General features: G+C 43.2%; 1 protein-coding gene across 4 annotated transcripts in view; it reads left to right on the top strand.

The window, feature by feature from the left end:
* Nucleotides 1–19,584, top strand: part of MYO9A (myosin IXA) — a 171,269-nt gene that overhangs the window by 13,311 nt on the left and 138,374 nt on the right. For all 4 annotated transcript variants that reach the window (XM_066328647.1, XM_066328645.1, XM_066328648.1 and 1 more), the window contains exon 2: nucleotides 18,440–19,361. In XM_066328647.1, coding sequence (XP_066184744.1) covers nucleotides 18,519–19,361 — 843 coding nt within the window. In that variant the 5' untranslated portion in view covers nucleotides 18,440–18,518. The remainder of the gene's footprint in view (nucleotides 1–18,439; nucleotides 19,362–19,584) is intronic.

The raw sequence follows: 19,584 nt of genomic DNA, 5'->3' as shown, positions 1-19,584 counted from the left end.
TCTTTTTTTGGAGGGATTTAGCCCCCTCAATTTTCAATTTACACAGTGACATCCTAAATACCAGATTGCTCTGATTCCTCTTTTGCTTCTGTTTCACATACACATTCCTGTCCTTGTGGTTATTCCATGTGTGTGACAGTGTCTGCAGCACACGGATGGGGTTATGGTTTTTATATCACCTCTGTGTTCTGTGTCTATCTCCTGCAATCCCTGGGGTTTTGGAGACCTGCTGCAGTACTTACATTTCAGCAGGTTTTCTAATTTTTTTTCACCTTCTGTCTGCGTGTCCGTCTCTGTGCTTTCCCTCCTTTTTGTTGTGCAACATTTTGTCACAATTTAGGACATTTTACAATCAAGCTCCCTACTTTTTTTGGTAAAGTCATCAAGTTGACATTTTTATTTCAGATTGTTTCCTGCAGAGCCCTGAGTTGATTTTTTGCCTGTGTGTGATGAGTCAGCACAACTGTTGAGCGCGTGAAGCTTCACTGATTGCAGAGTTCTGTTTTGCTGTTCAGTTTTTGAGTTAGTCCTTTAGCTGAGAGCACTTAAATGCGAAGTATTGCAACCTGTGATGTACTTGGTGGATCTCAGCGCTGAGTTGGGTTTATTTCTAATTAAGATTTTAGATGTAGCCTGTAGGTATTGTATGTGAAAACTGTCTAGAGAGCCACTGCCCTGGGCACGATGTGCTGAAGTAGGTAATTCTTTGTTAGGTCTGTGATTTTTAAGAGTCTCATTTAATTTTGTGTGGGTTCAGGTGTCTGAACATGCTCAGTGCTGCTGCTGCTGTATTTTTTTCACTCCTCAACCCACTCAAGATGTTAGACCCAGCTTTAGTTTTCTCTGTTTCCTATGATTCTCAGTTAACCCTCTTTTCAGGAAGTCAGTGGCTTCCTGCAGGCTATTTGTAGTTGCTGCTGGCCAGCTGAAGCGAGGTGATGTCTACACACTGAAATATGATGAAACCCTTGGAAAGATTTGTTTGGAGCTACCAGGATGAGGTTTTTTTGAGGCATTGTTGAGGTGAAAGCCCATGGCAGCGGCACTTCATTAATCTTATTTACTGGTGTTTGAAGAATATCTGTGTTATTGTCTGTTCCTTCATACGGGAAATCTAATCTCCACTTGAATTAGCCTTTGTAATAAGGCTCCTGCTTGATAAGCAAGTAGACAAATATTGGGGCCTTGCCACAGAGGGCTTTATCCTTCCCTGAGATAAAGCGGTTGGGCTCGAACGTAGGTTATTTATGCATGGAAAACCGACTTATCAGCATTCCTGAATTGCCCTGTTGCAGAGACCGGGCACTCCTGCCCCTAAACAAAGCCACATTTAGCTCGATGGCTTCTTCCCTAACCCAGGAATAAAATATTTTCCTGTTTTCTCACATGGCCGGTATTTCTGGCGCTGCCTATGGCGTGCATGCAGAAAATGCGTAAAGAATCCGGTGTCTGTGGGCAGAGCCCACGTCAGGCCAGGGCTTCCAGCACCATGGCTGAAATAAGGGCAGCCTGTTCCTTCAGTGCCCACACGATCTGGCGACCTGGTGAGGAGGAGGAGGAGGATGGCAGGGGTCAGAGGCAAATTGTTGTCCTTGCAAATAAAACCTCTCGTCCATCCTGCAGTCCTGTAGAGATCCTGGAGGTCCAGCACTTTCTGCCTCGGAACGGAACGAGTGAGTTGAGCTGCCCCAAGCCTTCAGTGACTAATGGGGTTAGTGTCAGAAGGTGGCTGGTGTTGGAAAGAGGGAGGATAAAAATTATCTTGAGTTCTTCTGAAGTGCCTTTGTGACTTTACAGAGTCTTGGTCATTATAATGTGGATTTTTTTGCTTTCTGGTGAGAAAAGTGGAGGGCAAATTGCTTCCAGAGATGGTCTTGCAGCTGATAGCAGGGAGCACTAGAATAGAGATGGCAATAGAGTTAACAGATGGAGGAAGTTTCTTCCTATCCTTTTACAAAATTCCTGTTGAAGCATTGTGTTGTGGGGGAATTCTTTGCAAAATAACACCAGGACACCCCTTGGAGATCTCCTCTTTGTTAACCTCTTGCAAAGCCATCCCTCTTGCAAAGCCATCCCATGACATGGCTATGTTCAAGATGAATCTGAAAAAAACCTTTTGAAGTTCTTCATCATATTACTGGGGATGAAGTATCTATTCTCACTTCATCCTATTTCTATATAAACTCATTAACTGACCCTCTCTGCTTTCTATTTCTCCTAATTTGTATTTTCAATGCCCTAATGGACCGTTTGGTGGCTTCGATGCTCCTCTGATTGAATCATTCTTTGTGTTGGTTTATAACGGTGCTTCCGTTTGCTCTGGTTGTGGTGTGGAGTAAAGGGAAACCTCAAAGACATAACGGGATGTTGAGAGAGCAGAGAGGGGGATGTGGGAGGTTGTAGTTGGACAAAATCAGTCCTGACCAGCATTTGCAGTGAAGTGGGACATACAGAGTAGTCATCAATTTGCATCATTTTGGTGGAGACAATTCAAAGTCCAATTTGAGCACATCATAAAGTATCCATATGTTAATTTTGGAAGCTTATGTGTGTCTGTGTCTTTCTTAGTTTTTCCTCTCGTTTGGGCTCCTGTGAATGTTTGCCAGCAGAACTCATGGGACTAAAACTTCCTAACATCTGGTTGGTCTTGGTCCAGTCATCATCTGCCTGGGTTGTTCAACTTAAACCTGAACTGGTGAGCAGAGTCCTCAGGCATGGAGACCATGAATGGTCTCCTTTGGAAATTTCTCCAGATCTTGATGTTGAATGCTTTGTAGGTGTTTCAGCCTGACAAGATTTCTGGTGGTTGCTGTGTTGGACAGCCACTTGACTCATTTGGACAAGTTATCCCCTCTTCTACCAGCCTGATCCAAAGTCAGAGTCCCACCATGGATGTGTTCAACCAGGGTTTTGGCCAGCTGCTCGTGCTGTTTGGTACATGAAGTATACTTTCCATCCCTAGAAATGTTTTGAGTTGTCTCCATGGTCAGCCCACCTCAGTTTTGGCTTTCTTCATTCCCAAACATAGAAAGCAGTGACAGATGATCATAGGGAAGGAGTGCTGGAGGATGTGACCTCCTCTGCAGTAATGTGCTGTCCCTGTTAATTTTTTTGACTCAATCCAGTGCTTCTCATTTTCTTCTGAAAAATCAGCTGGTTTAACTTCCCTTAGCGACACCACCCAAAAAAACCCTGAACCCAGCGGTGAAGGACAACCTGAAAGGAGATGTCGTGAAGGGCTGTGGCAAGGACCTGCTGGGATGCAGTTAATTTTTTTATAAAATCAAATTAAAAGCTTGTTTGCCACGGCTGCATGTTGGAGGAGCTGTTTTGATTTATGTTCTTGCGTCTTTTGCTTCTGAGATGAGACCCAGCATGGCTGAACGATGAGGTTCGGGGGAATATGAGCCAAACAGATGCACTTCAGAAAATGAAACTTCAATCTTGGATTTACTTAGCTCATTTCCTGGTGTCATTACCTTATCCGGATGATGAATGTGCCTAGCTGTGGGATCCTACACTGAATACATTTTGAAATGTTTATTTCACGCTCCCTTCTGTGGATCTCATCACACAGCCGAGTTAATCCATTTCAGGCAGTTTCATTTCCATACCATATGTTCTTCAAGGCGTTCTGGAGGGATAATTATGTGGATATAATTTACTTTCCTGTGTGATGCCAAGATGTGCTCTGCTTTTCAGGTACAGGGAAAGCCACACGTGTCTCATTGAAGTCTTGATGACTTTCTGAATGTTCTGTCCCCGTTGTCTTTTAGAGGAGTCAGGAAGGACAAGGAGATCATGTACTCACTCTGGAATGTTTATTAGACTGACTTTAACACCCCATCCTGCTAGTGGGATGTTTTTCCTTAAAGAGCAACCATAGTTTCCATAGCATTAATTATTGGGGAAGGTAGGAATGTAAATATTGTGGTGAATTTAAGGGATTGAGGATCTTTCCTGCTCAAATCCCCCTAGCTAAGTGTTATTGTAAATTATAAAACTGCATTATGTACTCAGAGAAAGCCCAGTCTCTTTTGGGATCTTTCCTAACTAACAACTTGTGAAGAACAAACTCAGCTGCTATTGAAAATGGCTGCCAAGGCTTCACTGATTTACCCAAATTACTGGAGCAATGCACTGAAGTTGACAAATTTAGCAGCATCTGGATGGTACTAAAAAACCTGAAACCTTATTTCTTTAAACATATCTGTTTTACTTTGTCTTCAAGCAAAGTTTGTTTCAATTGGTTTGTGTTAGAGGTGAACAGGTTGTCCTTGGACTACAGATGTGACTGAGGTTTGGAGGAAGAAATACTCAGTTGGATTATTTGGTAATTTAGCCTAGGAAATTGTGAGGATGAGTAACTTGGTCTTGTCTTTCACTCTTCATTAAAATAAATAAAACTAAAAAAATCCCTGAACTTCTATTTCAGAGAAACAACCAGAGGCAACCACCTAAAGCCCTCATCCATTAAAAAATTACCCTTCAAACCTGATTATCCTTTAAAGGTCAGGGTTAAGGATGTTTATGTCAAATTGGTGATGAGTTTTACCACAGACTTCATTGGACAGGCTCAAGGAAAGTGGAAAATCCCTGAAGCTCAGTTGTAAAGTCAGCAAGGACAAGCAGGAGTAGAACGAATGGGTTCCTCTGTCTGTCAGACCCCAAACACTGACCTCACTAACACATTTATGTACTTAAATGTTTGGGAAACTTTGGTAGTCTTTCTGCTGCAGCCAGGACATAGACAAGGATAACAGTCCTTAGCTGTTTTTCTGCAGGAAGGGTCTTTTGACTGAGGATGAAAGATAGCATAGGGTAGAATATAAGTCTTCTGTCCTGAAAAGTCAGTTAAATCTCAGGTTTCTGGTCTGAATTGTGCTCTGTGATTCCTGTGCTCACCATACAGATGGATTTGGTATACTGGGGACAGAATTTTATAGGGTGGTACATGAGGATGGGCCTATTGTGAGCAGAAAGAACATTTCCTATCATTTTATTTCCCAAACTAGTTTCCCAAACTAATACAGACACTGTGAAAATATCAGGGATGGTCAAGAAATCAGGTCTGTTTTGGTCCTGTCTGAATGACGAGTGATAACCTGGCATTCATCTGACAAACCAAATTCTCCAAACCTTCTTGCTGAGATCCCTGTGTCATAAATTCCTTTTTAGGGCACTTTGAATTTTAGCTTAGTGTCTTTAGAAATTTACAGGGGTGACACTCCTGCACATTCTTCCCACCGTACTCTAATCCCAGGAGCTCTGGGCACGTCGGACCCACGCTGTGTCTTCCCGTGGCTGATGAGAGCTGAGAGGTGGCATCTGCTCCAGACACTGATGGCTGCTGGCTGCAGGGCAGGGGAGAGGGGATGGATTGTTGGATGTCATGGCCCCAGGCGCCTGGCTGTTGTGGCAGCCCTGATGTCCTCTAATGTTTCTAATTCTGCCGGTGAAATGGAGTGGAAGTAATTCCAAAACCCAATAGGTTGAATATTTTGGGTTTTTTTTTTAAATTTTTTTATTGCTAAATCTCCTTTACGCCCCCCACCCCTCCCTGTTCCATAATGACCTTGCTTTGCCTCCAGCGAGAAAATTGAATGTTGACTTGTCTTTTTAAATACTCGTTATTGGATTTGCCCGACCTCTTTTTCTGCTGTGGAGAGTTCTGCTGGCTTTGTGCCAGTGGAATAATTTGTCATAATCTGAAAGCGTTCGGTTAAAAGGATTTACTGGCCCCCTCCTCAAACTTCTGCTTCACATAAAATGATTCCTGGGGAACTTTCAGGTGTGTTGGGAGTTTTGAAATAAATCCTTTGAGCATGAAAAAGATAAGACACATGCACAGGGCTGGAAATATTTCATCTGGAATATTTGCAATGTGGTGAATATGAACTAAAGATTTAATAGCTTAAGAAAAGAAAATGGTGTAGTATTTTTAGGTAGGATTTTGGAAGGTGCTTGTGGGCTTCAGGGAGATGTTTGTGATATAACATTGTATTTTAGTGTGGCTGAAAGTATGGCTTCTCTTTTGTGATCAGTGTTGGAATCTCCTAAATGTATTGGGGAAATCCGTATGTTTTCTAGGTGAAGATGTGCTTGTGGAAAACCACTGAGATCTGGGTATCTGTAGGGCCTGCCATTCATTCCCATCTCAGTTGTCCTTCATGTAAATAAAAGGTGGAAATGAAGCCAGTTGTGTCACCTGAGCCTGTTCCACCAGGATCAGCATCACATTTCAGTTTCTCCAGATAACGCACGGCTGACCTTGGCTGTGTCCTGTCCTCTCCCAAGGGTGGGGGTGCCAGGTTTAGGAATTGTTTCAGTTTGTGGGAGCTGTTTGGTTGCTCATAATAATTTTAAAAGAGCTTCAAGAAACATAAGAATTATGTTTATAACGAGTTCTTCACTGTGAGTTTGCTCGCTGCAGAATTGTCTTTTTCTGTACTGATGGCACAGAAAGAATCTAAAATACACTTAATATTTATTTATTGAGGAAGAGGCTTAAAACCCAAGTGTGCTGCAGTTTTTGGAGGGATGTCTGTATCTCACCTCCTGTGTCAGCTGTAATCGATGGCTTTCTGCACTAAGATGGGGAACTCTCTGTGTGTTTTGTGGGAAGGAGGTGCCTCTGCTTTTGCTTGAACGTGGAAGAGAAAAATTGGGATGGACAGGGTGGCACGTGGTGGAAAGTAAAAGGTGAGAGGGCCCAATGACTTTCTCTGGGAACAATCCTGCAACCAAAACTTCTACTCCTTCTATAATTATGGAATCGCCTCAGACGTGTTCAAAGCCAAGGTATCCCACGGGAGGCGTTAGATTTAGAACAGGTTTTGTAGGAAATGAGCACAGGAGTTGGAAAGGAGATGTTTTCACATTGCACTGGGCACCCCGTTTCAGGATCAGGGCGATTATCCGCCGCCTGCAATTAGGGCAAATCCGTCACCGGAGCCGCTTTGGGAGCGGCCGCGGAAAATGCAGGAACAGATGTCAGAGAACAGGCTGGCAGACCTGGCTTAGAGGAGCTTCTCTTTCTCCCCATGATGGTTCTGTTTGGGATGGGGAATTATCTTGGTGATGTTTAATACTGGGCTGCTGCAATCTGTCATCTAATTTCTTCGCCATCTGAGGGTGCCTGACCTCTCTCTGTGCTCTATGCTCTGGGACCATTTGTTTCCCCTTTGTTTTAATCTTCCCTTTTTGAGGATGGACCAGATGAGAATTTCTTTTTCATAGCAGTGCTCTATCCTAATGAAAAATCATGCCTGCCGATGGAAAAAGATTGGGAAGGTCACCCTCCACATGATATTCTGGTTGGAAAAAGTCCTAAAGAGAAGGGAGGAAACATGAAAGTACTGATAAAAAGCAAATTCATTGTGTTGGTTTGAATATGCTCTCAGGTTTAACTTGTGCTCACTGAAGCACTGAAATCATTCCACTGCCAGTCCAGTGAATATTTTGATTTTTGCTGCTTGGTCTCTCAAGAAACCAGATCTTCATCTTCTAGATGAGATGGTTTTTTTTTTCCCAGAGAATATAATGAGATGCAGACTGTTATCTCAATTGACTTAACTGCTACCTTATTAGATATATACAGTGATTTATAAAATAATTTTATTTTCCAGAATGTGCTTTTGAATTTTATTTTCTCTACAGCCACATTTGTCTGCTCCTCAAGTTCGTGTCAAGCTGGTAGAGGTAGAAACTCTTACCCAAGTGGAAGATGAAATCCTGATCCCAGCTCTGATATTGTTCCAGCTTTTGCCCCAAACAGGGGAGATTCAAATGAAATTCGAAGTCTCTGTGTGTCTTTCTTCCCCAGTGTCATTTTAGTCCTTGTTTGTAGGTTCTGTCTGTTCTTCTGTGTGTTGGGTGGCTGTAGGGATGGACCTGGAGATTTGGAAATCAGGGATGCTTTCCTCCTAATCCTGTCAGTGACGTACAATTAGCACAAAGTGTGAGAGCCCCCAGAAGCAGCTTTAAATAACCCAGAGACACCATAAAATACATGTTTATTACAGCAAAATGCTGGGTCAGAGCATCTGATGTAGATCCTTGATAATTTTCTGCTTATTTCATTTTAAAAAGGTAAATTATGACATTCCTAATGGATGTATTGGTTCCCTTCTGCTGGTCATCAATAACATGAGGACCTTGAGGAGGAGCTGAATTTTGCTTGTCCAGGGCTTCAAGTTCTGCTCAGCTGAGACCCCACCTGTAGAACTGCATCCAACAGCAGCAGGACGTGGAGCTGCTGGAGCCAGTCCAGAGGAGGCCACGGAGCTGCTCCCAGGGTGGAGCCCCTGTGCTCTGGAGCCAGGCTGGGAGAGCTGGGGGTGTCACCTGGAGAGGAGAAGGCTCCAGGGACACCTCAGAGCTTCTGCCAGGGCCTAAAGGGGCTCCAGGAGAGGGACTTGGAAAGGGAAATATTTCAATTAAATACTTGATTAGCTCCTGCTTTTTTTTTTTTTTTTTTTTTTTTCTTCTCTGTCTGATATCAATGTTTTCAAAGAACTACAAAGCCTGTGTTTTAGGTAGCTGCCAAGAACTATTTTTAGTGGAGCTGTCATCTGTAATTCAAGGGATTTTTTAGTAATTCTCGCATTGTGAGGCGGCTTTTGTTTTTGGTTTCAAATCCTGATGCTTGCAGAACACTCTTCCTCAAGTTTAAAAGCCACTCTTGTGTTGTGGCATTTGCCTGACAGTTTAATTTTCAGATAGAATATGTTGGTTTGTGGTTCATTTAAATCCAGCATCCTATTCCTGCTCCTGCTTGTAAATTATCATCATCTGTGGGCTGAATATTTTTAATAAATATGGCCTTTAGAGGAAAAAGACTATTTTTTTTTCCTGTGAACTAGTTGCTGAAAGTCTTGTTTAAAGTATGACTCATCCTGTTTGGTGTTTGTTTTGATTTTGGGTTTTTTTTTTCGGGGTTTTGGTTTGGTTTTTTTTTTTCCTTTGTAAGATAACTAATCTAGATCTGGCAGTACAGTTTTGATATTCTTTTCCCTTTGATCTTCGACAGCACAGTTCTTAGTGCTCTAAGATCTATTCCTTTTCTGCATGGGCTGTGCAGAGAATCTGTAGGTTACTATGAGCCTTAAATCAGTCTCTGGATAATAGAATCTTGCTCCTGCATGAACCAAGATGCCTTCGTGTTGGTGCTACAAATTTTCAGTAGTTCTGCATTAAAAAGGAAACTAATTTTGGAGGATTTTGAGCTGCTTGGCTTAAAGGAGTGGAAGGTACCTGTACAGTCTTGCTACAGAGATCAAACCCCTAAAATATACCAATTATTAATAAGTTATTTATATTATTCTGATAATTTCTTTAGATTATTAAATATCACTAAGCTGCTTGAGACACTGAACATGGAGAGGAGACAGATAACAAATGGCATCACCTCTTACTTAATATGAAACTAAATCCAGCCAGGAGCAGTCTCTTGATTTCCTGATGATGCTGCAGCTCCTGCTGCTGAGGGCTGACCTTCATTGGATGCAGAGAAGATGATTCTCTGTGGGGAAATGATTTCATCGCCCCTGGAAAACGGGAAGGAGGTGCAAGGACGAGAAGCAGCTGAAGGGTGAAGTAAGTTGAGGGTTGCCTTTGTTTGAGGAGGGTTTAAAAGACTGAGGGTGGGCTGGAGTGGAAGTTTCAGTTATTTTGCTGGGAAAATTCAGACTTGTAGCAGAAGAAACCAGCAGCTGCAGAGGCACATGGCACTGTGAGATTATGGACTCCCAAAAATAACCTTATTTCTATTCAGATGCTTGAAAAAAGCTGGATTGTAGTGTCACTTAAGAAGTAGGAGACTGAGCTGAAAAACTGGAGAACCAACCTTTTAAACTCTCATTCATTAACAGGTATGTCCTACCTAAAATGGGAAAAAATGGGATTTGTCTGCTGCCCAGCCAGAGGAAATTTGTATGGTTCATTTTGATGTTGAGCAGTAAATGTCCTATCAGGAGGAAAGTTGGAATAGTCTTGGCAGAAGAGAAAGCTCATGGGTCTGTGTTGGAGGGTCACAGGTAATAATTCTTGTGAAATGCAATAAAATTGTGCAGGGAGCACAGGATATTTTATTTGAAGTGGACTGTTTGCCAAAAAGAGTGTTGTGTGAGAAGGCTTTAAAACCATCCCTTCCTGGCTATCAGTCATGGTCCATAATCCTCCATAAAATGAGGAAAGGGAGAACATCAGTAACTGTATTATTACATCTTCTCCTGGTGCTATTGCACTTCAGTTTGACTTTGCTCCTAAGCTGAATTATCTTCTTCATAATAACTTCAAAGCTCCTAAGACTACAGGAAAACCATCTGAAATTCTTAATTATTATTTGACCCGGTATTCAAAAATAACATAGTGACATTCAATTATGTAAATTGTCCCTACTTTTATATTTTTAGGGAAATACAGCTCAGGTATCATCACTTCCATAGTGATTTAATGTTTATTTTCCTGTGTCCATGGACTCCACAATCAACAAGGCTGAGAGGTGTCAGTGTTTGTCTTGGCTTGTGCTGGCAGAGGGCTGAGTTCCCCAAGGATGGAGAATGTCGAGGATCTATGGGAGGACATGATCCTTTAACCCAACAACATCCTTTGGCATGGATCTGTATACTGATATTTATCAAACTACTGATATATGTAGTTGATATAGATCAATATCTATTTATATGGCAATATTCAAAATACTCTGCCATTTCATCATAAAGGTGAGAAATAATTTTTGGTGATAACCTCTTTTTTTTTTTTTAATGAGCTGCTCTTTATTTCTGTTATCTTGGAAACTTCCTAATGCAGTGATTCAGTGGGATTTAGGTGCCAGCACAATGGATTTGTGCAGTTCTTGGTGCTTCTGTAAATCCTTCTGCCTTTTGTTCAGCTGTTATCTCAAGTGTGGTGCTTGTTGGAGCTGGAAGTGGTCCTGGAGTGCATGCACATCCTTCAGCGAGCTTCCTCTTCAGCATGACAGTTCTCAGGCTGCTCCTACCACCTGCAGCACTGCATTAGGACATGCAGGATCCCTTGATTTCCCCAGGTTTTGTTCTCTGAAGCTCTTGAGCTCCTTTAGGGTAGAAGCACCTTGTCCTTAACTCTAATATAATTCTTGAGTTCTCAAAAGGTATTTTCTGCAGCTATTTTTGGGGCTGGAAGATGCTCCTCTGTGTGAATTCCTTCGGCAACGTCGCTTACACTTCATATCCTTCATTTTTAACAGCTTCAAAAATGTTTTTTATTGTAAGTGCTGCTGGTTTTCAGGCTCTATATGTGTAATTTTAGCTGCAAACTAAAATATAAAGAGCTGGGCGCACGATTGTAGAGCTAAAAGGGAAATCCTGAGTCCATTTAGAGTTTCTGAAGCCATCTCTGCTTGCTGGCTCTGCTCTGCATCACTGTGGGATTTGACAGTGATCTGTGTGTTCGGGATGTCAACTCCAGATTTGTTTCCAGTTGGATTTCCAGAGGCTGAACTGCTCTGTGTCCACCTGTGAAGAGCAAATCCAACCAGCAAGGCTGGAAAATCTGATAGTTTGGCTGTTCATGTGAACAGAATTGCTGTGTTGGTGAGGGATGCTGTGTCTGCAGATGATGTTGGAGCCTGGAGTTAATCCAGGAAGACCTGAAGGGGCTGTAAATGTAATTCTATCAGTTTTATAAAAAATGGATTTTTCTTAATGTTTGGACAGGGTTGTCCCACCTCTGGCCACTGACTAATTCATTAGTCATTAGGAGCAGCAAAGCAACATGTAGCAAGGATTTGTTTCCCTGCAGGACTCAAAACACTCAGGATACACCAGGCTCTTCCTTAGTCTCTGCCCTTTTTAAAATCCTTGCCATTCACTGACTGTTTTCATTAGTCATATAGGGAATATGGGAGCAGCAAGTTAAGTTAAACAGGTGCTACCATTGCAGCCTGAGAGACAATCCAGAAAATCCCTTTGTTTCTTTAAATTTCATTTTTTATATTACTATTTTGCTGGTTTCTGGAAAAAAGAAAAAGAGAGAAAAAAAAAAAAAAAGGCACCAAGGCAGCAGCTGGAGGATCCCATTCTCTGTGTAAGGGCATGTTTTGGGAGAACAGAAGTGCTTCCAGAAGTCAAGATTCAGTGACTCAAATCTGAAGCTCAAGAAAGAGGAACAATCTGGGGCAGGACTTTCTTTGCACCATTTATTTTTGCACCATTTATTTCTGCATCATGCAGAAATGCTGTGACGGAAGTGAAGATGGAAGTCACTTCTCCCAGGCAGCTGCTTCAGTCAAGACCTCACCAAGCCTTCTTGTAGCTCCTTTATTTAATTTTCATTTCTTTGGCACCACAGATGAGGGATCTCCAGCTGGTGAGGCAGGAATCATGCAGACAGGAGCTTCATTCACTGCCCAGCCCAAGTTAATTCCTTGCATGCTGATTCATTCCCTGCACAGAAAGTGCTTTGACCTCAGGGGAAAGAATAAGTGATCCTGTGGTTATTCACATCCTAATTCAGATCCTACTTCATCAGAAACATTTGTAACATTTTAGGAGTAACTAGTTTCACAACAGCTTTTCTTGTAATTTTTTTTTTTTTTTTTTTTTTTTAAGTTTTTTTTGTTTGTTTTGGGTGTGTTGGAGGGTTTTTTTGTGGGGGTGAGGGTTTGTTTTGTTTTGTTGTTTTTTAGGGTTTTTTTGTGGTTTGTTTGTTAGTTGTGTGGTGTTTTTCTTCCCATTTTCATTTTGTCTTAGCTAAAAGGTCTGGTAGAAGCTGAAAGATTTCCACAGGAGATGCATCAGCAAGAATGTGATGGAAAGCAACATCTTCACATATTTCCAGTTTCTAGAAGAAGGGGAGCCACTGAGTGATTGTCATACCATAGGGAAATACCAAAACCTCAGGACAAGGTGATTCCAGGCTCTGGAAGGGATTCTTGTTCACTGAGATGCTTTATGTATCCACGGACTTCTTAATATCAGTGTCTAACTAAACTATGGGGGAAGCAAGCCCATCTCTGAGAGAGAGGAGGAAACCTCTAGTGGCCAGTAAGGAGCTCCCAGGTGCCAAACTGAAACTCAAGTGTCATCCTCCACTGTAGTAGTGAGCAGACAAGGAGGTGACAGAGTTACTTAGAGTGCCGAAAAAACCTTGAAAGATATAGGGAAAACCAGTGTACTATGGCTTGTCTCAAAATTTTCAGGCCATGGAAGGAGCCATTGAGCTCAGGAACAACTTAGAGAACACTTGCTTTGTTCCAGTGTGGGCAACTGTGGGTGTTTGGGAACAATTTACATAGGGTGAGCTGTGTCACTGCTTCTTTTGTGATCTGGAAATCCCCCTTGAAGGCTGAGTAGGCATCTCTAGCTGGACAGGCATCTTTACTTCCAGAAATATTCCCTTCTGCTTGAGGCAGGGTGGTTGACACTGACCAAGGGTTGACACTTCTTTTATTATGGCTCTTGATAATAACAGCCAAATCCCAGTTTACAAATCTCACTTGGACTGGGGACACCAAGGAGGTTTAACTCAAAATCACTTGGGTTTGCAGGAAGTGAAAGGACATTAGATTTTTAGGTTCACTCACATTTGCCTTGAACTCTGAGCAAGACAAACCAGGTTTAGGAAAGGAGAATTTCTTTCTTTCAAAGGAATAGGGACCAAATGGCAAATTCTAGGGAGGGAGGAAAGTACCCCTGGAAACAGTCAGATGTGTCGTTGAGAACTTGCTTCCATTGCCTGCGTGTCTTTGCTGCTGATGCCTTTTGGGTTTTCTTTTGGCTCAGTGCCAGGTCCAGCGGGCTCCTGTGTTGCTGCAGAGCTTCTGAGAATGTGTCTCTGCTTCTGCTTTCATTTTCTGTTCTAATTTAAATTGTCTCACTGCTTTGGTGTCTTGCTTAGGTGCCTCAGTCCAAATAAACTGCTCTGAAATTCAGCCAAAAAACTTTTCTATGTACGTGGACAATCCTGGAGTGCTAATGAGTATTTTTTCCCCATTCAAGCTTATCATCCTTCAAGAAGTAAATTTGAATTGTGATTACAAATTAAGTTGAAGATATCCCTGCTTATTGCAGGAGGGTTGGACTAGATGACCTTTAAAGGTCTCTTCCAAAACAAACTATTCCAAGATCTCTGTAATGCTTCCAGATTTCCCTTTTCCTGTGACAGAACTTTCATTCTTTTGGATGAAAATTAATTTTAGAGAAATTTTGCACCTCGCACCTTCCACACACCAATACCTGGGTGCATGAATCTGTTTTGGGTATCACCACCTCCTGCCACTTGTGCACGAGGTTCTTTGAGAGGGGCCCACATAGGTAATTAAGTGAAAATAATTATGTTTCTCTCCCATCAGCAAACAGTGGGAAGAGAAAAACACAGTGCGCATGGAAAAGGAAGATGATAAAAGGAGAGGGTTAAGTGTTACGTAGATTCTGAAAGGAACTGATGCATGAAATGGTGCAATGATAACCAAGAAGTTGAGCTTCCAGCTGGGTCTTCCTCTTGTGTGTAGCTGGCACAGAAGTGTCAGTCTGGTGTCAGTTTTGGTGTCATCAAGGTGTTATTTGAAGTCCCAGCAGCATAAGGCTGTTGGCTGCTGCAGGAGAAACATCCAGAGCTCTTGTGCCCGTAGATTCAGATTAAGCAGTGAAATGTGTTTACATTGGCAGCTTTTTAATCAGATTTTGTAAGTTTATCTATACCAGGAATTACTGCCCTGCACGGTGTGTGCTGGGAGGTGCAGGTGGATGGATAAATCCAGGCTGTCCCGAGAACCAAACCCACAGGATTGGGAATGGGGAAAACATTTCCCTGTTTCTCTAAGTCCCTTGCCAGGTTAGGGAATGTTATAATAAACTCAGTGAACTTTGCTTCCAGAATTGCCCCTTTAGCAGCCTCAATGCTGATACTGATCCCTGTTTTTTCCAAATCATTCGGTATTTGGCAAAGTCTGCACATGATTTCAGGCTTTAGCTGTCACAGATTATTTATGCCGGGTTCGGATGCTTCCAGTGGACAGTTTGTTTTGGATTTTTGCCACGTGCTGCTAATGCTGTCCCTGAAAATGAACATATTGAGGCTGGTCTTTCTGAATGTGTATTAAACTGTCATCATATAGAAACACACAGAATGTAAAAATCAACCTGTATTTACGTGTTTAGTGTCTGAACAAGCCTAATTGGCAATCAAAGTTTTAGTCTTTTTCTGCCAAGCTGCTAATAATCAGATTATTATTGTCAGTTTTATCAGGACCCTCTGAGCCTTCCCCTTGGAAATAGTAATTGATTTTGTTATGTAGGAGAGCCCAAGTAATATAATTAATTTGTAACTATGTTTTGAGATTGTGCTTTTTTTATGTTGGAAATACAATTATGTTAGTGTAATAAAATTGAGCAAAGTCAGAATTCAGGATTAATTTGAGAAGAATCTTCATTCAAACATAGAAAATGGAAAAGGATACAGAAAATATTAGGCTGAAAGTATATGGTCAGAGGGCTGCAGCCTCTCTGCTCTGGAGCCGGGCTGTGAGAACTGGGGATGTTCACCTGGACAAGAGAAGGCTCCAGGGAGCCCCTGGCAGGGCCTGAAGGGGCTCCAGGAGAGCTGGAGAGGGGCTGGGGACAAGGGATGGAGGGACAGGACACAGGGGAATGGTTCTCCACTGCCAGAGGCAGGGCTGGATGGGATACTGGGGAGGAATTCTTGGCTGTGAGGGTGGTGAGGCCCTGGCACAGGGTGCCCAGAGAAGCTGTGGCTGCCCCTGGATCCCTGGCAGTGTCCAAGGCCAGGCTGGATGAGGCTTGGAGCACCCTGGGACAGTGGAAATTGTCCCTGCCTATGGCAGGGGTGGAATGAAATGAGCTCTAAACCCTTTTCCAACTCACATCTTTCCATGATTCTGTATTGACTAAAAATGCCGTAAATGTTTCCTTTCATTTACAAAAGTGTGCAGACTCTATAAATTTTTGGCCAGAGTGTTCCCAGGAGTTTGCAATAGGCAAAATGTACAAATGAGTGAAGTGTAGCATCATTTTTATATGTTCACCTGTAAATGTAAGCATGTAGTGATACGAGAGGCCTTTAATTAAAATAGCGCCTAGAGCAAGTATCAAGGGGTGGCAAAATACAAACTTTGTGTCATTCTTTTCACATTCCCATTTAATTTTTTATGTCTAAATGCAAAACCATTAATTTTTCAAGTCATATAAAAGCTAATACAACAGCCTGCTGGAGCAGTTGTCGTTAGGAGAACCTTTCTCCCTGATACATACTAATTACCTTAGGGTGGATATTTTATTGCGTTATTTTCTCCAAAATGTTTCAGAAAAGCCAACTGCATGCTCAAGGTGTGTTGGATGCTGAGCCAGGGCCAGGCTCATGTGCAGCAGGGCATGGGAGACCACAACAATTAACTTCATTAACATTGCTTTGACTTCCCTCAGTACTCTGAGCTGTGTTTGGGGTTGTTACCAGTAAAGCCCGTGGCACCCCTGGGATTTACAAGGCTCAAATTAACGCCCCTTTTCCTTTCTGATCTCAGGAACTTCTGGTCTTGGAGTGGTTTTGTGGGGAGGACTTGGCTCTTTCTATGTCCCCAGCGTTACTGAGGCTTTTAGCATCTCCGTGGGGTTCAGTTTGGCTCACAACCCTGCTGGATTCAAGTTGTTTGGATGCAGAAGGCACAGGTGTTCGTTGTCACACCAATTCCATGCAGAGTAGATGTCTCCAGAGAAGTTTGGGTGGGTGGGGTGAAGTAGTGGTGCTTTATAGCGTATTTACTAAGTGTGCAGGAGGGAGGAGGGAAGGTTAGTTTGCTTAAGGTAACCAATTTAAAGTCCTGTTTGCACTTCTCACGTGAATCAGCAGTCTTGGATACACTCTGATAACATCAATAAAAGTAGCCAGCCCTCTTGGCCTGAGCTTTGAAGTAAAACCTGGGTGAGGAACTTAAGTGTAGTGAGGGGTTTGTTCCCCCCTTCTTGATGAAAAACTGATGCTGGAGTTGCAGAGCTACACAAAGCAAGCCCAACCCAGCACTTCCCTGACATCATCCCTGTTGCATCTGTGCCTGTACTAAAGTCATAGGAAGGCAGCTGGAACACTTCCCAGTGTATAATGTATGTCCTGCTACCAAGCAATGCGCCGTGAATCCCTGCCAGATGTATTTCACTGGGACATATCAATTTCTGTGCTTTGAAGTGCGCGTGGCTGGGGATAATATACTTAATGAAATATTGGAGCGAGAAACAATACAGCATAAAACAGTGCTGTTCATTTTAGGGCCTCAGAAATGAAACAATTCTCCAAATCCCAGCCTTGGAGAGGATGTAGAAGATGAGGGTGGCTGTACTTGGACTGAAGGTCCTGGATCCGGAATCTTCGGGGAGACTGCAGGAACAGGGTGACCAGTGAAATGCTTTCCCTGAATACTCTTACCAGCATCAAATATCTGAAGTTCCCTAAACCTGTTGTGGGGTTTGACTTCATGTTTTATGACCCTTTGTGAGCATTTTGTTGATGCTGTGAGGGAAGGGTCACAGCTGTGAGGTCTTGCTGCAGTGGGAGGCAGTGCTCAGCGAAAAGCTCAACATTACAAATAACGTTAGGGTGTGCATCCTGTAAACTTTAATCTGTATAAAGTGTCACTGCCACCTGATTGCCTAGATCATGGTTCTGGGGGCCCTGCTTTTCCCCCTAGTTCCCTTTTGTCTTTCTACTGGAGTAACTCTTAACATCTTCCAAGGCAGTTTGGAGTTAGAACTGGTGGAGTACTAGGGCCCTTTAACTCTGGATTTGCTTTTATTCGGGGCTGCTGCTGGTGTGTTATCTTCTTGTAGTGGTGGAGTTTGGGAAATCAGCTGCACATTTGGTGTTTCAGTGCCAGAGATATGGGTTTGTTTGGTTTTAAGCAGTACAAGAGAAATAAAAAGTGCAACGTACAAAGGAGTTGGTTGCAATAACTCATATCCAGTGTGAGATACGGACATCTCGGAAAAAGGGTGACTTGGTAAGGGAAAAAGTGCTGCTGAATAAATTAGCATGGATTCAGAATCTCCTGGACAGGAAGGAAAGGAGTTTATCTCCTCTTCATTGGCACAGGACCATGGAAAAATGTATCTGAGGCAAGGACTGGGTGTGCAGGGGATGGTGGTGGTCATTTTGTTTTAGCAGCTAAAATTTGTGGATGCTGAGTACCACACACCCATGAGATGACTGATTGATGATTGAGGTTGTCTGGTGTGTTGCTCACAAAACTTTCACTGAAAATCAGAGGATCTTTCTGATAACTCAGACTGGGGGCAAAATTAGCAAAAGCTTGAGGGGCTGTGGGAGTTACATCTGAGTAGGGGGAGCCTGTTGTGTGTGTTGTGTTTGGGTGTTGAATACCCTTATCTGCTACAGCTTTGGGGTATTTGTAGGATAACCCCTAACCTGCTTTTATTTGGGTTTTTTCCAGCCTTGCTAACATGATGACCTGACAAGATACAGCCCAGTCCTGACTATGCAGCACAGGGACTGATGGGAAAGGATCCAATATGAGTGTGAATGATGTTGGAGGCAGACGACGCTTTGAGGATAGCGAGTACACGCTGCACATCTACCCTGGGAGCATCGCAGAGGGGACAATCTACTGCCCCATCACCGCCAGGAAAACGTCCACGGCCGCCGAGGTGATCGATTCGCTCATCAACAAGCTCCAGCTGGAGAAGACAAAATGTTACGTGTTGGCCGAGGTGAAGGAGTTTGGAGGGGAGGAATGGATCCTCAACCCCACGGACTGCCCGGTGCAGCGCATGATGCTGTGGCCGCGCATGGCGCTGGAGAACCGCATCAGCAGCGAGGATTATCGCTTCCTGCTGCGCGAGAAGAACCTGGACGGCTCCATCCACTACGGCAGCCTCCAGTCCTGGCTGCGGGTGACGGAGGAGCGGCGCAGGATGGTGGAGCGGGGCTTCCTCCCCCAGCCCCAGCAGAAGGACTACGATGACTTGTGCGGTCTGCCGGACCTGAACGAGAAAACGCTCCTGGAAAATCTCAGAAACCGCTTCAAGCAGGAAAAAATCTACACCTATGTCGGCAGCATCCTCATTGTCATTAATCCCTTCAAGTTCCTACCTATTTATAACCCCAAGTATGTCAAGATGTACGATAACCATCAGCTGGGGAAGCTGGAGCCCCACATTTACGCTGTGGCAGATGTGGCTTACCACGCTATGCTCCAGAGGAAGAAGAACCAGTGCATCGTGATTTCGGGAGAGAGCGGCTCGGGAAAGACACAGAGCACCAACTTCCTGATTCATCACCTCACCGCCCTCAGCCAGAAGGGATTTGCCAGCGGAGTAGAACAGATTATTCTTGGAGCTGGCCCAGTGCTTGAGGTAAGATGGAAGCGATAGTAGTGTGGAAATGTTTTCACAGTGAAAAAACCCAAACCTGAGTAGTTGGGGTTTTATTGTGCCACTTACTCTGGGGTTATCTGCTAAATACTGATAATGAAGTGACAACAGTGTTAGCAGTGGGAGAAGGTTGTGTTTCCACCTATAGAATCCTACCTGCTTCCAAAAAAAAAAAAGGATAAAAATAAAAGTACAGCAGATGGCT

The sequence above is a fragment of the Sylvia atricapilla genome, chromosome 13 (genome assembly GCF_009819655.1).
Source record: "Sylvia atricapilla isolate bSylAtr1 chromosome 13, bSylAtr1.pri, whole genome shotgun sequence".
In the NCBI taxonomy this organism is placed as follows: Eukaryota; Metazoa; Chordata; class Aves; order Passeriformes; family Sylviidae; genus Sylvia; species Sylvia atricapilla.
Note: the sequence above shows the minus strand (reverse complement) of the source record. Positions and strands in the feature narration are given on the sequence as shown.